Below are 14892 nucleotides of genomic sequence, written 5' to 3' on the forward strand. Positions count from 1 at the left end.
TGAGAACCAATGTCAATAATATCAGCAATCTGTCAATTGCATAGTAATCATGTATTAAAGCTATTCAAAATGGATAGAATCATGATTTATTTTATAACATTATGTAAAAAAAAATGAATGAAATCTTTTTTTTTTTTTTTTTTTTTTTTTTTTAAAGCAATAATTTCACGGACCCCCTGCAGTACCTCCGCGGACCCCCTAGGGGTCGCGGACCCCCTGTTGAAGACCCCTGCCCTATGGAATTCATGGCATGCATGTGAAAATAACATACTTACTAATAGTAATACTTACTATGGTTAATATGAGCATCAAATCAACATCAACATTTCAAATGTGTGTCTTTTTTTTGCACATGGTTTTATGACATCAACTTGCAACGGGTATTTCTAGAAGAAATAAAATATTTAAGGTGTTTTTAAATTTACACTGTAGGTATAGAGGACAGTTATAATGCATTAAGGCATATTTGTCGTATTAGTCAGGGATCATTTTATTAATGAAATAAACTCATGAATAGCAACGCTCACTTCACGCTATAGGGGTGATTTTTTTATTTAATGTGAGAACAACGGCTTCCATTATGGCATGCTAAGCTTTCCAGGAATAGAATGCCTGCAGTTCCTGTCAGCTTGCGGGCTCCCTAGCCATGATGTCACTGGTGGCAGGCGGGTGCGGGTTTCTGAACTGTCCGCTCCACAGCCAATCACTGAGATACAGACAGAGAAGACAGAAGACATTAGAATGATGAGCATTAGTGAGGACCAATTACTGGGTGGGTGACGTGGTCCTTTTTTCAGGCCAATTAAGGACCCCTTAGCTGAGAGAGAGATGAAGCAGGGAGAAGGGACCCCCAGATTCCATATAGGCCTAAAATCATTTGAAAGCACAATCATCAGTGTATTTTGGATTCATGTCAATTTGTGTATATGTAACCACTTGAACGGTCAATATTTGAAAAACTTGACCTTTCACTCTGTACTTAGTCTGCTCTTTTCTCCCTATAGTTCTCAGAATATGGACGTTAGGGTTCAAGTGGTTAATATAAAAAAGGAGAAAAAAGGTTTCTATCACACAAAGATTTGAAGGACCCCTGCTTTAAAGGTTAAGCTGGCATGAAATAATTGCGCCCTCTTCCTTTATTACCTGATGGTGTGACAACGTATGTGACAATAAAGTTGATCTGGAAAGTCAAGCTGTCAATTCCTTGTTCCACTGCGCTGACATGTGACAGCGATTGCTAACTGGGCTGGAAATTCAAGAGGAATAAACTGCAGTCAATGGAACAGGAGCGAGAGAGAGAGAGAGAGAAGAGAAGAGAAGAGAAGAGAAGGCATGATGGGAGCACTGACATAGAAATGCCAGTTAGTATTTGTCTTCCAGGATATATTTTCTCCCCCTCTCATCACAACACGCCAAGAAGAGCAGCAGAGAAAGAGCTATCTGTAGAGAGAGGCCCAAATAATCACTTTCATCATTTCATGGGACAACAAGCCTTGCCTTCCCATGCACGTCTGCCAATAATAGGCCAATATGATGAAATGATAAGAGAAAGACAAGTAACTGAGTACATTTCCTCAAGTAGTGTATACTTCAGTACAATTTTGAGCTGGTTTACTTGATTAGACCATTTCCTGGAAGGAGCTAAGCTCCAACATCTGGCTTTGTCTGGTACGAGGTATCACGGACAAAGCGTCCCGAAGTGTGGCATAAAGTGCTCAAAGGGGCCTTTTCCACCAAAAGAACCTTGGTTCAAGAACCAGTGCTGTTCAACTTTCTTGGAACCTTGGCTTGTTCTTGCGAACCAGATTGAACCAGAGCCATTGTCCCCCAGTTCAGATGGTGGTTCACTGGAAAAACCAAGGATTTTGTGGTTCCCGTTCAGAACCAACTTTTACGGTTCAGAACCAACTCGGTTCTCGGTGGAAAAGCTCACCTCTGTGTCTTCCCATAGGCGGGAGAAAGAACTTTCTTTGCCAGTCGAAAAGCGCCCAATGTGTGTTGTACACTCAGGCCAGGGTCACATTGGCCAAGCTTTGCGGGACGCTTAATGAAATTAACACATAAATAGCCCCACTCGCTCACTTCACATAGGGGCGCTTTTCAAAAAGTTCCTTGGTTCCTCTGGTTCAATCTGGCTCAATCTGGTGGAAACGCAAGCCGGTTCGCGGCCGGTTCGTAAGAACAAACCAAGGATCCAAGAAAGTTGAATGGCACTGGTTCTTGAACCAAGGTTCTTTTGGTGGAGAAGGCCCCTAGGTGTGATTTATTTTGTTGCTAGGCTACTATAGTTTCTAGATTTAGATTATTATTATTATAAAATATACATGAACAAATTAAACCTTGTTTCATACGTCATCCATTCGACAAGCGCCTGCGTTGTAAACTTGTAGATCTACAATTTTCAAAAGGTTTTGAAAACCTTTGAAAAAACTTTTTGTAGCCTACTTTATGAAACACAGTATATATATTTGAAAACACTCTTGTATTTTTCCTCAAGTAAACAATTTGATTACAGGACTTTTACTTGTAACAGACAGAGTTTGATTGATTGATTGGGTCTCTTACTCTCGTTTCCATTGTGGTCCTCAATTCATCAACAGTTTGTCTACATTTGAATGGCAACTTTTAAAAATCTATAAAGTAGACTACTTCTTCCACTACTGATGATTTCATGGGACAACAACGCTTCCCATGAACTTCTGCTGAAATGATTAGGCATGTAGATAGGCTATGATGTGCTGCTCATTTGTCTCATGTGAATATACAATTGAAACAGCTGACTTTATCTGGTAATAAACAGATAAACAAAGATGAGAGGGGACACATATTAAAAGCCACGTCATTGCCATGGATGTCCCAAAACCTCCTTTGAACTCGAGTCTGGACCATTAATTAATTTGGTTATTCCATCCCAGTGGTTCCATGCTCAATGAATGGGACAGGGAGCGCGCGTGGCTCGCACACGGGAGCGCGCATCACAGAGAGAGAGTCAGTCAGGGAGAGAGAGAGAGAAGAGTTGTGTTTCTGGACTGGAGAGAGAGAGAGAGAGAGAGAGAGGGAGGAGAAAGGGACTACGAGGATCACTGCTCTCTATCAATCTATGAATCTGCAAAAAACAGAAATGGCCTGGATAAGCCCTCGCGTGCCCACAGAAGAACAACCGCCGATAGTCCACGATCGTTCGCCGGCGAAGCTTTTGTGAAAGCAACAGCAAAAACTAGTTTTGACACCGTTTTGCCGGGGGATCTGGAGGAGGAGACAGAACGAACAGGGGAACCGTTTCCAATCTCAGCGGAAAAGGAACGGATCGGGAGATCGGACAGCTTCTTCAGCAGAGCAAAAACATTAAAGTTTACAACAGTGCAAGATGCAGGGGTTTTCAGCCACTGGTAAGTGCATGATATATGGCTACAGCACAGCTCCCGTCTGTGTCGTTGTCTGTCGTATTGTCTCATATAGGCTATTCGTGGGTGTTGCTTATACTTTTTTCAGAAGACTGTGTGTGTGTGTGTGTGTGTGTGTGTGTGTGTGTGTGTGCGTGTGTGTGTGTGCGTGTGTGTGTGTGTGTGTGTCACGTACGCACGCGCGCGCGCACACACACGCACGCGCGCGCAGTCTTCCACAGAATTCCCAAATTCTTTTGCCAGCTGTCAGCGGGGCTGCAGACAGAGAGAACTTAAAGGCCCGTCCTTATCTCCAGGGTCTGCTGTGTTTTTAGTGTTGCTCGTCCACTTCTTTATATTTACCAACATGCTGTTGGTGTGTGGGGGGCTGCACACTACACACACTGCACACAGTGAGCTGACAGCACTAGAATAGGAGCAACGCAGTACCCAGACCCTCTCTGACGTCACCAGCCCCCACCCCTCAGCTTATCAACTTTGTGTTTATTGATTGATGCTGTTGCCTTCAGTGATTGACTGACTCACCTTACACTAGACTGACTAGACTCTGCAACTCTGCATGTGATGCAGCTGATTATGATAGTGGTTTTGATGATGATGATGATGATGATGATGATGATGGTGATGATGATGAAAGATGAGTAGTGTAGCCATTCATCAGAACATGATATGAGAGAGAGAGAGAGAGAGAGAGAGATGCACTGAAAGAGGAGGACAAGCATGGCCTGGAATGTCATTAGAAGTCAGCCAAGTGTGTGTGTGTGTGTGTGTGTGTGTGTGTGTGTGTGTGTGTGTGTGTGTGTGTGTGTGTGTGTGCACACGTGGGCATCTAAGTGGCACTGGCAGCATACACACCGTGTGCATGTGGCTGTGCCTGGCTGGCACATGCACACGGGTGGGTGGGTGCACATATTCCTGTCTGTTTCCCACTATGAGATGAATCAGGCAACTTGACTTTGTTACTCTTATGCCCTGCGATAACGACTGTTCAGCAGGGTTTTCCTTGTTTTATTTAGTTTCCTTTTATTTTCCTCTTGACTTCCAGTCAAAAGAAACAGTTCACCGTGGGCTGTGTATTGTGTGTCATTTAGTGGTAGAAAAGTAATTAAGTACATGACATGTACTCAACTGTACTTAAGGACAATTTGATTAATTTCTTTTGTCACAACAATCGTGATATGACATTTTCATATCGTCCCATCGCTATTTGGTATTGACACTTACAGTATTTATAACATGAGTACTCCTTCTATCAGTGGTGTTATTACTGTATGTGTTGTACGGGTGCTGGTGGTCCGCTCTCTCACGGACGTCTGCACATGACAGATTGTGGGCATTTGGCCTGAAAACGCAGATCCCACCCGACCCGACCCAGACAGACGGCAGGCAGCGCTGAGTTACTGTGAGAACCCCAAACTGTGTACAACTACATGTCTAAATGCTTTAGACCAATGAGATAAAGCAGCACTGATGTGCTTTACATGAAGAATGGGGGATAGGAGAAGAGGGGGCGAGAGAGAGAGAGAGTGTATGTGTGTGTGTGTGTTAGGGAGTGTACGTACTTACTATACTTGTGAGGGCCGAATAGGGACAGGACGACACGAAAATGTCATGTCACGATTATTAATTTGTGACCAAAATAATCGCTAAAATTTCTGTGTGGAGTTTGCATGTTCTCCCCGTGTCCTCTAGGGTAGGTACCCTCACAAAAAGCATGCAGTAATTCTGGTCTCTATACTGCCTCCCCCTGGCCAGCCGGGGTCCCTGATGGAGGGGAAAGGAACTGGTTGGAATAACGTGGAAGATGCGCTACGTCCAACCGGGGAAACTTCCCCCTGTCAGGTGAAAAGAAGCAACTTGGACTCCTCATGCACTGAAGGAAGCATGAGGTCAGTCCGTTGTCTCCCCAGGTTGGCAGAGGGAGTGTAGCGCCCAGGATTACATTAGACAATTGGCACTGGGTAAAAAAAGGGTTGCAAAATCGTGGGATAAAAATGTAGGTTAAAAAAAAGGATTTGAGAATTACTACAGTGTGAGGAACAACATTTCCCTGGTCCTCCTCACAAGAAAAAAAGCTGTTGCTTAAAAAAGATTTAGGCTTGATTCATAGTTTGAGTGCAGCTGTTATTATAGCTGATCCACAAGCTCACAGCGTGTCACAGCGCCATTGAACTCTGCATAGGGTTGAAAATGAAAATGGCAAAAAGGGGTAAAAATGGCATTTCTAAAATTATCGTGCAAAAAATCTCAGAGGTTGCAGCAGAGGTGAGCTGGTGTGCAGTGAGAGAGACTGTGTTTGTTGTGAGACTCGGGGGACAAATCGATCTGCCATCCTCTCTCTCGGCCGACTTTTCCTTTTTCCGGCAGCCTTATCGCCCACACACACACACACACACACACACACACACACACACACACACACACACACACACACACACACACACACACACACACACACACACACACACACACACACAGACACGCACACACACATCACACATCTCTCTCGTTCCCAAGACCTTACTCTTTTTTCCATCTTTCCATTCTCCCCCTCTCCCACACACAGTCCCAGATCAGTCCTCCCCTCCCCTCCTCTCTTTCTCTCAGCTGGTGTGGTGCTCAGGCAGATCAGAAAACAGCTGTTGGATGAAAATATAAAGTGCATTGTTTCTTTCTGGAGTCTGTTTCCCTCAAGTCCGTTCCCCACACATGGGAACCTGCGAGGCCAGAGCCCTCACAGTCAAGTTAGATATCGTCGTTGTCGGGTGGAAACCTTGTATCATGTCCAAAACCGTTCGTTTTGTATTTATCATTTAAAAAAAGTATTTAAACTAGTAAAAAACGGCCGATCTACAAGCATGTGTGCTTGTAGATCTGCTGTCTTCACTAGTCTTGTGCAACAGTCTTGTATGACTTTATGAAAATCATACAAATCATATCAAATCTGAAACTTGAGATACAAGTTTTCTGCCCGACAGTGACGATAATGCTATGTATTGTATTTTATATTTCACTGTACACATTTGTGTATTATTTATGTGTTCTGCAATACCATTGTATTTGTGGTGTGTAGGCTGAACGGTGAGCAGAGTGCCTGAGTCCATTAATCATTGGTGAATAAACCCATTAACCCTAACATTCACTTGCATCTGATATCCTCAGTTATATATTGTTGCGACCGAAGTTTAGTATGAGAAACGCTGCATCTTGTCTCCGTCTGTCCGTGTCAGTTTCTTTACGGTCTGTGGGTTTGCCACTCTGACATCACTGTGATGTCAGTGGAACCACACTAACAGAATCACTTTTATGCCCATATATGGAGATCCCTGATATCATCCATAAGCCCATATCTAACAGGACTTCATATGGGAATGCCCATATATGGAGGCCACATACCACACTAACTGAATGCATATATGGCCAAGACAGCTCATATCTGTGTAGCTGGTTCTACAGAAAGGGATCTCCATATATGGGCATAAAAGGGATTGTATCTATGATGTCATAGACGTCATAGGACTTTGACATAACGAATACCTGAGTAAGCATGTTTGGGGTCTCACAGCATATCTCCATACAGTACATGGATCTCCATATATGGGTACCAGGGCTTTCTATATATGGGTAACTGGTCCGCGTTACAACTGTGGTGGTTGTATTTGGTCTCCCTGCACATAGCACCACTACTGGTTGTATTGCATGCATAGATCCAACGCTCCACAAGTCCCAGACTCTTCTTCTTTCTGGCTCCCAAACTGTGGAATGAACTCCTTCCCTATTGCAATTAGAACTGCAGACTCACTGTCAATCTTTTCACTACCAATCTTCAATCATCTCCACTTTAGCCCATATAGCTCTTGCCGTAGCACTTGCCCATGCCTTTGTGACCTTGCAGGCTTATTCAAAGGATAAAATATAACTTTGTTACTTGCATGTTATGTAGACAGGTGCCAGGTAATTGTTGACCTGGCATCCTTTAGTGCAGGGGTCTTCAACGTTTTCAGGCCAAGGTCCCCTTTGTTGAGAGAGAGATGAAGCAGGGACCCCCACAACCTTTTCATAGATACCATATAGTTTCATCGTTTGGCAGCACGATCATCAGTGTATTTTGGATTCATGTCAATTTGTGTTTTCAGATATTTAGCCACTTGAACCGTCATTACTTAATAAACTTGACCTTTCACTTTGTACTTTGTCTGCTCTTTTTCCCCTCTACACCAAACCTCTTTGCCGAAAATAGCCGATCTATTCTACACGCTCACAATGCCTTGCGCTGCGAGGCGTTGTGAGCTTGTAGATCTGCTATTTTTGGCTACAGTTCTCAGAATATGGACCCTAGGGTTCAATCTTTTGGAAGATTTGGAGGACCCCCTGTAGTAACTCTTAGGACCCCCTAGGGGTCCCGGACCCCCTGTTGAAGACCCCTGCTATTGCGTGTATAGTACACGCAATGTACAGATTATAGCGTTTTTGGATATTCTACTGTAAGACTGATGATAGGTTCTTGGTTTACCTATGATCCTAGAATAGATGACTGTCTCTATATGCATTTGGTGTATTATAACTTTTGTTGTCCTTGCTTAGGCCAGTGGGGGACCCTGGTTCAGGTTAGGGATGGGACGATATTGTCACATTAGAAATGTGCATATACCCTCTATACACTTAAACTTTGTTGGTTTGTTTATTGTTGAGTGAGACAACAATGTTGCACATTAAGTTAATCATCCAGGGACCGCCCAAAATAATTTGGAGACCCCCCCTCCCGGGCGTCCACACCCACAGGTTGAGAACCACTGCTTTACACCACTCTCTCTCTCTCTCTCTCTCTCAGTGCAGTGGGTGAAGTGTGTCTCCTGGTGTTAGTAGGTCAGAGGCAGGACGAGGGTCCTGAAGGAGCGGCTATTAGCGGCTACACGGCTAGCAATCCCAGCATGCCTTGTTCCTGGCAGGGCTGTTTACGTTATTTATTATTAACAAAAGCCGCTGGGGCCGTCTGTGTTTAACCAGGCCAATGTAAACACCTCCCCTCCTGGAGCTGGATAAACACTGGAGGAGGAGGAGGAGGGGAATATTATCTCCCTCACCTAGGACCCCCTCGCCACACACACACGCACGCACGCACGCACGCACGCACGCACGCACGCACGCACGCACACGCGCGCGCACACGCACACAGTCTCTCACATTCACTAACCTTTCCAAATGGTTTCAGATTTGTATCCACCGCTATCTGAAGTCTATCAGACTGCAGAGCTGCTGCTGCTGCTCTCTCTCTCTCTCTCTCTCTCTCTCTCTCTCTCTCTCTCTCTCTCTCACCTCTCTTTGATCTAGGGATGGGACGATATGAAAAATTTCATATCACGATTATTGTGGCAAAAGAAATCACGATTTACGATATTATCACGATAATCAAAACTATTATCCGGGGGGCGAAATATTTGCCAAAAAATAGCAGATCTACAAGCTCACAACGCGTCACAACGTGACGCGTTGTGAGCTTGTAGATCGGCTGTTTTTTGGCCAAGACATTTGATAGAGAGTGAAAAAAAGACTTTATCAAGTACGCACAGTATATTATACTGTAAGTACCTTTTACCATTTATAGAGGGTTTAAGTGGTACCAGATATGCAGCTCGGCAAATAAAAGGTGATCCCAGTGCATGACGGAGGACGATATCACAATAAATTAAATCTCCACGATACGATTATCGTGAGTGTTTTTAATCGCGATAAACGATAATATCGCGTATCGTCCCATCCCTACTTTGTTCATCCCACAGTCCTCCACGTCTTTTCCCCTCTCTCTGTGTGTGTGTGTGTGTGTCTCTCTCTCTCTTTCTCTCTCTCTCTCTCTGTCTCTCTCTCTGTCACAGTGTCACACTGATTTCAATAATGGTGCTCATGCTCCGGTCCTGCTGTTGCTGGGACCTCAGCCAAACACGCACGACTCTGTGTGTGTGTGTGTGTGTGTGTGTGTGTGTGTGTGTGTGTGTGTGTGTGTGTGTGTGTGTAATACGAAATAGGCCTCTGAGTTTGATCAGCACTTTTTTTGACGATATTTTATTGCTATTTTTAGAAGCATATTTTTTGTCTGCATGCTCTCGATGCCCGGAAGAAATGGAAGCTGATCTTTTACTGTTTATGGAACGGATGAATGTGTGTGTGTGTGTGTGTGTGTGTGTGTGTGTGTGTGTGTGTGTGTGTGTGTGTGCGTGTGCATGTGTGTGTGTGTGTGCTACAGTGTATACTATTTGCATTCTGTTTCCGCTGCGTCGTCAAACAAGCAGCATTGAGAGATAACGACAGGGTTTTGTTTTAAGAGATTACTTCAAGTGCACAGATAAGATCCTCCAGCAGTGTGAGTTCCAGTAAAGCAGTTACGGTGTTGCGATGATGAACTGCTATAGGATTAACCCATTTAGGCTTTTAGGTTTGTAACTCAAATTTTGCTTCTGGGGGGGTCCCTGGAATGAAATATTTTGAGATGCGGGTCCGTGGCCAAGTACATTTTTTTGGGGGGTCCTTCACGTGAAAATGTTTGAGAACCACTGACATAGTAGTCTCTCAAGAACATACTGAGCTCCATTTAAGTGAAAAGGGCCTTTTCTTTGACGATGGCTGGCCAGATTGCTGACATAGAAACATAGGGTTTTTCAAAAAACCTTAGAAGGATTCAAAAGACACTTATAGAATCGGGTCAAAATTCGAATTTTCATGATTTTTCAAAAATAGCAGATCTACAAGCTTGCAGCGCGGCACTCGGTGCCGCGCTGTGAGCTTGTATATCTGCTATTTTTCAATAGTTAAAGCATAAAATAATGATACACAATATGTGTACCCGTTCTAAATTGGTTAAAGCTAATGGTGGGGAATGGAGACTGTAAACTGGTTAGCATTGATGCCTGGCCCTGACACTGATTGACACTCCTGTTCGACTGGTTCACACACAACTGACAGATGGAGAGTCCTAAGAGGCCATTTATGCTTTGCCGTGTGACTGTGGCGAGCGGCGGAAACAGTCGATCTACAAGCTCGCAGCTTGTGGCGGACGCGACGCGCTGCGAGCTTGCAGGTCGGCTGTTTTCGGTGTGCGGCAACCGCTGTGCGTCGGAGCCTAAATTAAGCATTAGGAAGATAGAGTGTGTGTGTGTGTGTAGGGACATGGCACACACATGCATGTGTGTATTTCAAGGGTTTTATTGTCACATGCACAACAATACAAGTTGTGGCAACATTGCAGGCAGTGAATTTCTTGTTCTTAAAGAGCCTCCTCCTTCGACTTTGTGACAACAATAAAAACACACAAGGAGAAGATCTAAAAAGCAACAGCAGATAAAAAAAAGATAATAAAATGAGACACAAAAGATAATAAAATAAGATAATAAAAAAGTCAAGTAGCAAAAAAAAAGGGGTGGAAAAGAAACACTGCAAATGCCATATGGGGCTGCAAAATAAAATTGCAAACGCAGACGCTGTGCGTGCGTATGTGAGTGCGTGCACGCGCTGTGCGTGCGTGCGTGCGTGCGTGCGTGAGAACACATGGAAACAATGGTGCAGAGTAGGAGGCTGTGTTAAAACCTGAGACCCTTTTGTCAACGGAAGTCTACTTTTGGCGCCTGCAACAAAGCAGCCACCAGTATTATGTTGCTAAGAGTGTTATGCTTTAGCACGACGGTGCTTACAGTAAGGTATGTGGTTCCACACAGCGTTGAGTTAACTGTGAAACTGTCAAGGTTTAAAGTAGATCTAACTGTGTGTCAAGTAACTAGGGATGGGACGATATATCATGATTATCGTGACCAAAGAAATCGTGATTTACGATATTATCGCGATAATCAAAATATCCCCAACATCCATTATCCTGGGGTGGAACATTTGCCAAAGAATTGCTGATCTACAAGCTCACAACGCGTCACGTTGCGACGCGTTGTGAACTTGTATCAAGTACGTATGTTATCAGTACATTTTACCAATAGAGGGTTTAAATGGTACCGAATATGCAGCTTGGCAAATAAAAGGTGAATTCATCCCAGTGCATGACTGCATTTCACAATAGATTAAATCTCCACGATACGATTATCGTGAGTGTTTTTTTTTTTCACGATAATATCGCTTATCGTCCCATCCCTACAAGTAACTGTTTGGAATTAGCATGTTTCTGCTCAAAGTAACCGTCCTCCACCAGTGCTCACTATGTTTACACTGACGCACGCACGCACGCACACACACACACACACACACACAAACACACGCACGCACACAGAAGGCGGAAGTGACCTAGTTTTCCTAAATGGTACCAACTGTTGAGGCCTTGAAATGGACATGCCGGGGTTGTATTCTGTGTCACCCAAATAAAGGAGTGGTGACGCGCTCCCAGGGGTGATTCAGACAGGCTAACTGCTCAGTGTGTGAATTAATCTTTATATACATACACGTCCACATGCGTTGGGCTTGTATTTAAGCCAGCTGTTATAGTGAATAGTTTGTGCCTGTAGACTAGACATGAAGTAGTGTGGAGTTTTAGTGCACGTGACTCGTGCACTGGACGTTCCCATGTTATTATCCATACATTTACTCAAGTAGCTACTGTACATAAGTACAATTTTGATGTACTTTACTGGAATGTTTCCAATTTTCAGTATACTGTAGTACATCTCAGAGGCAAATATTGTACTTTTACTCCACTACAATTATTTGAAGACCTTAGTTGGTTACTTATCACTTTGCAAAACATATCTGACTTAAGCCATGGCTATTTGAAAAAAATAAAAACGATCTACAAGCTCACAACGCGTCACTTTTGTGAGCTTTTTATGCATTTAGAAACTTGGGGAAATGGGATATTTTGCATAATGAGTAATTTTACTTTTAGTACACAAGTGTATTTTGACGCCAATACTTTCATACTTTGAATACCAGAGTAACCGATTATTTCTGCATGGTCGTATTGACAAAATTCAGTGTTTCTTCCACCACTGTTATTACCCCCCACCCCCCCCCCCCACCCCCACGCCCCAAAGAAAAGAAAAAGATCTCAAATAATGTGATACATCGATAGTTGGAATCTCACAGATCTACTACTCGCTGTGAACTTGTAGATCTGCTATTTCTGCCACACGACACACCGTCGTAGGACTAAATATAAACCGGGCCAACGAGGCTACTAGGTTCATTTTCACACCCTAAAAGAGAATCACGTGGGTCTCAGATCTGGGATGGGAAGTGAAGTCAAATGTTCTCCTAGCCCCTTTTAACCCATCTGCTGTCTGTCTGTCTGTCTGTCTGTCTGTCTGTCTGTCTGTCTGTCTGTCTGGGTTGGACCTACCCTGATGAGGGGGATTTTCCTGGGAAAGTCATATGGAAAGAAAAAAAAAATAGTCTTTAATAGTAAAAGCATGTTCCATTCTAGTTCGTTCCCTTTGTGTGTGTGTGTGTGTGTGTGTGTGTGTGCGCGAGCGCGTGCATTTTACAAGCTCCGCTCCTTCCTAGCACACTGAAGGCATTGTGTTTTCCCTCTGATCATCAGAAGAGCGGGCTGTCTGGAATCACTGCTTCCTGCATACACTGGGGTGAGGAGAGGAGAGGAGAGGAGAGGAGAGGAGAGGAGAGGAGAGGAGAGGAGAGGAGAGGAGAGGAGAGGAGAGGAGAGGAGAGGAGAGGAGACAAGGGTAGATGAGAGAGGAGAGGAGAGGACAGAGAGAGAAAAGGGGGTGGAGGGGTTTTGGTTGGGAGGAGGTTTGGAGAGAACCAGGAAGCACCTGTGTTGGTCCAACACGGAGCTGTCCTTTGACTCAACAACAACTACCTTTTTTTTTTTACGGCGTGGCTCTGTAGGAAGTTTAACGCCTGTAGGAAGATCTGTGTGTGTGTGTGTGTGTGTGTGTGTGTGTGTGTGTGTGTGTGTGTGTGTGTGTGTGTGTGTGTGTGTGTGTGTGTGTGTGTGTGTGTGTGTGTGTGTGTGTGTGTGTGTGTGTGTGTGTCTGTCCTTTTGTGTGTTTTTGTCGGGAGCTACGTTTTGCAAACTCGTGGCAGGTCAGCACTAAGTTACTTGTTACTTGTGCCAGCAGAGCGCGCAAGTAGGGTGATGAGGGCTGTACAGTATGTGGGTATGTAGTATGTGGGTATGTATGTGTGTATGTATGTGTGTATGTATGTGGGTATGTATGTGTGTATGTATGTATGTGTGTGTGTATGTATGTATGTGGGTATGTATGTGTGTATGTATGTGGGTATGTATGTGGGTAGGTATGTGGGTATGTATGTGGGTAGGTATGTGTGTATGTATGTGGGTATGTATGTGTGTACAGTATGTATGTGGGTATGTATGTGTGTATGTATGTATGTGGGTATGTATGTGTGTATGTATGTGGGTATGTATGTGGGTAGGTATGTGTGTATGTATGTGGGTATGTATGTGTGTATGCATGTGTGTATGCATGTGTGTATGTATGTGGGTATGTATGTGGGTATGTATGTGTGTGTGTGTGTGTGTATGTATGTGGGTATGTATGTGGGTATGTATGTGGGTATGTATGTGGGTATGTATGTGGGTAATGGTATATATGTGGGTATGTATGTGGGTATGTATGTGGGTATGTATGTGGGTATGTATGTGTGGGTATGTATGTGGGTATGTATGTATGTGGGTATGTATGTGGGTATGTATGTGGGTAGGTATGTGGGTAGGTATGTGGGTATGTATGTGGGTATGTATATGTATGTGGGTATGTGTGTGGGTATGTGTGTGGGTATGTGTGTGGGTATGTGTGTGGGTATGTGTGTGGGTATGTGTGTGGGTATGTGTGTGGGTATGTATGTGGGTATGTATGTGGGTATGTGTGTGGGTATGTGTGTGGGTATGTATGTGGGTATGTATGTGGCCGTATCATACAGCGTCACACAAAAACATACCCGTAATTGCTGGACTATAAGCCGCACCTGAATATAAGCCGCACCAGCTAAATGTAGGGAAAAAAACAAATGTTTACATATATAAGCCGCACCTGACTATAAACCGCAGGTGTCCCTCCTGCTACTCGCTAGAGCGCCCCTGGTGGCTGTTAGCTGTATTAATCTATATATAAATCCTTGTTAAAGACCATTGTAAAATGAACTAACTGGCCGTTAGCTGTAAAAATCTTTATATAAGCCGCACCGTTGTATAAGCCGCAGGGTTCAAAACATGGGAAAAAAGCCGCGGCTTATAGTCCAGCAATTACGGTAAGTAGCAGATTCCGCACCGCGTTTTGACTTTTGAGCTTGTCGATCTGCAACTTTTGCAGTTTTTGAATTTCAATTCTGAAAAGTAACAGTTTTGGACATATTAGAAGACATTTAGAAGACATTTTTAGGTTGTTTTGTTAAGGCCTAAATGGGCTTTTCCAATGGACGTCACCAGACATACAGTACTTATCAGAAATACACGTATTTGACCACCAACCGCCATCTCAAAATATTTTTCTTCCTGGGACCCTCCCAGAAGCAAAGA

The 14892-nt window shown here is 43.9% G+C and overlaps 1 protein-coding gene across 2 annotated transcripts in view; it reads left to right on the forward strand.

Moving 5' to 3' along the window:
- The first annotated feature begins 3129 nt into the window (after nucleotides 1–3129).
- fgd (faciogenital dysplasia) overlaps nucleotides 3130–14892 on the forward strand; it is a 121643-nt gene continuing 109880 nt past the window's right edge. For both annotated transcript variants that reach the window (XM_080733748.1, XM_080733749.1), the window contains exon 1: nucleotides 3130–3389. In XM_080733748.1, coding sequence (XP_080589874.1) covers nucleotides 3368–3389 — 22 coding nt within the window. In that variant the 5' untranslated portion in view covers nucleotides 3130–3367. The remainder of the gene's footprint in view (nucleotides 3390–14892) is intronic.

The sequence above is a fragment of the Nannobrachium achirus genome, assembly GCF_963921795.1.
Source record: "Nannobrachium achirus genome assembly, chromosome: 9".
NCBI classification, from domain to species: Eukaryota; Metazoa; Chordata; class Actinopteri; order Myctophiformes; family Myctophidae; genus Nannobrachium; species Nannobrachium achirus.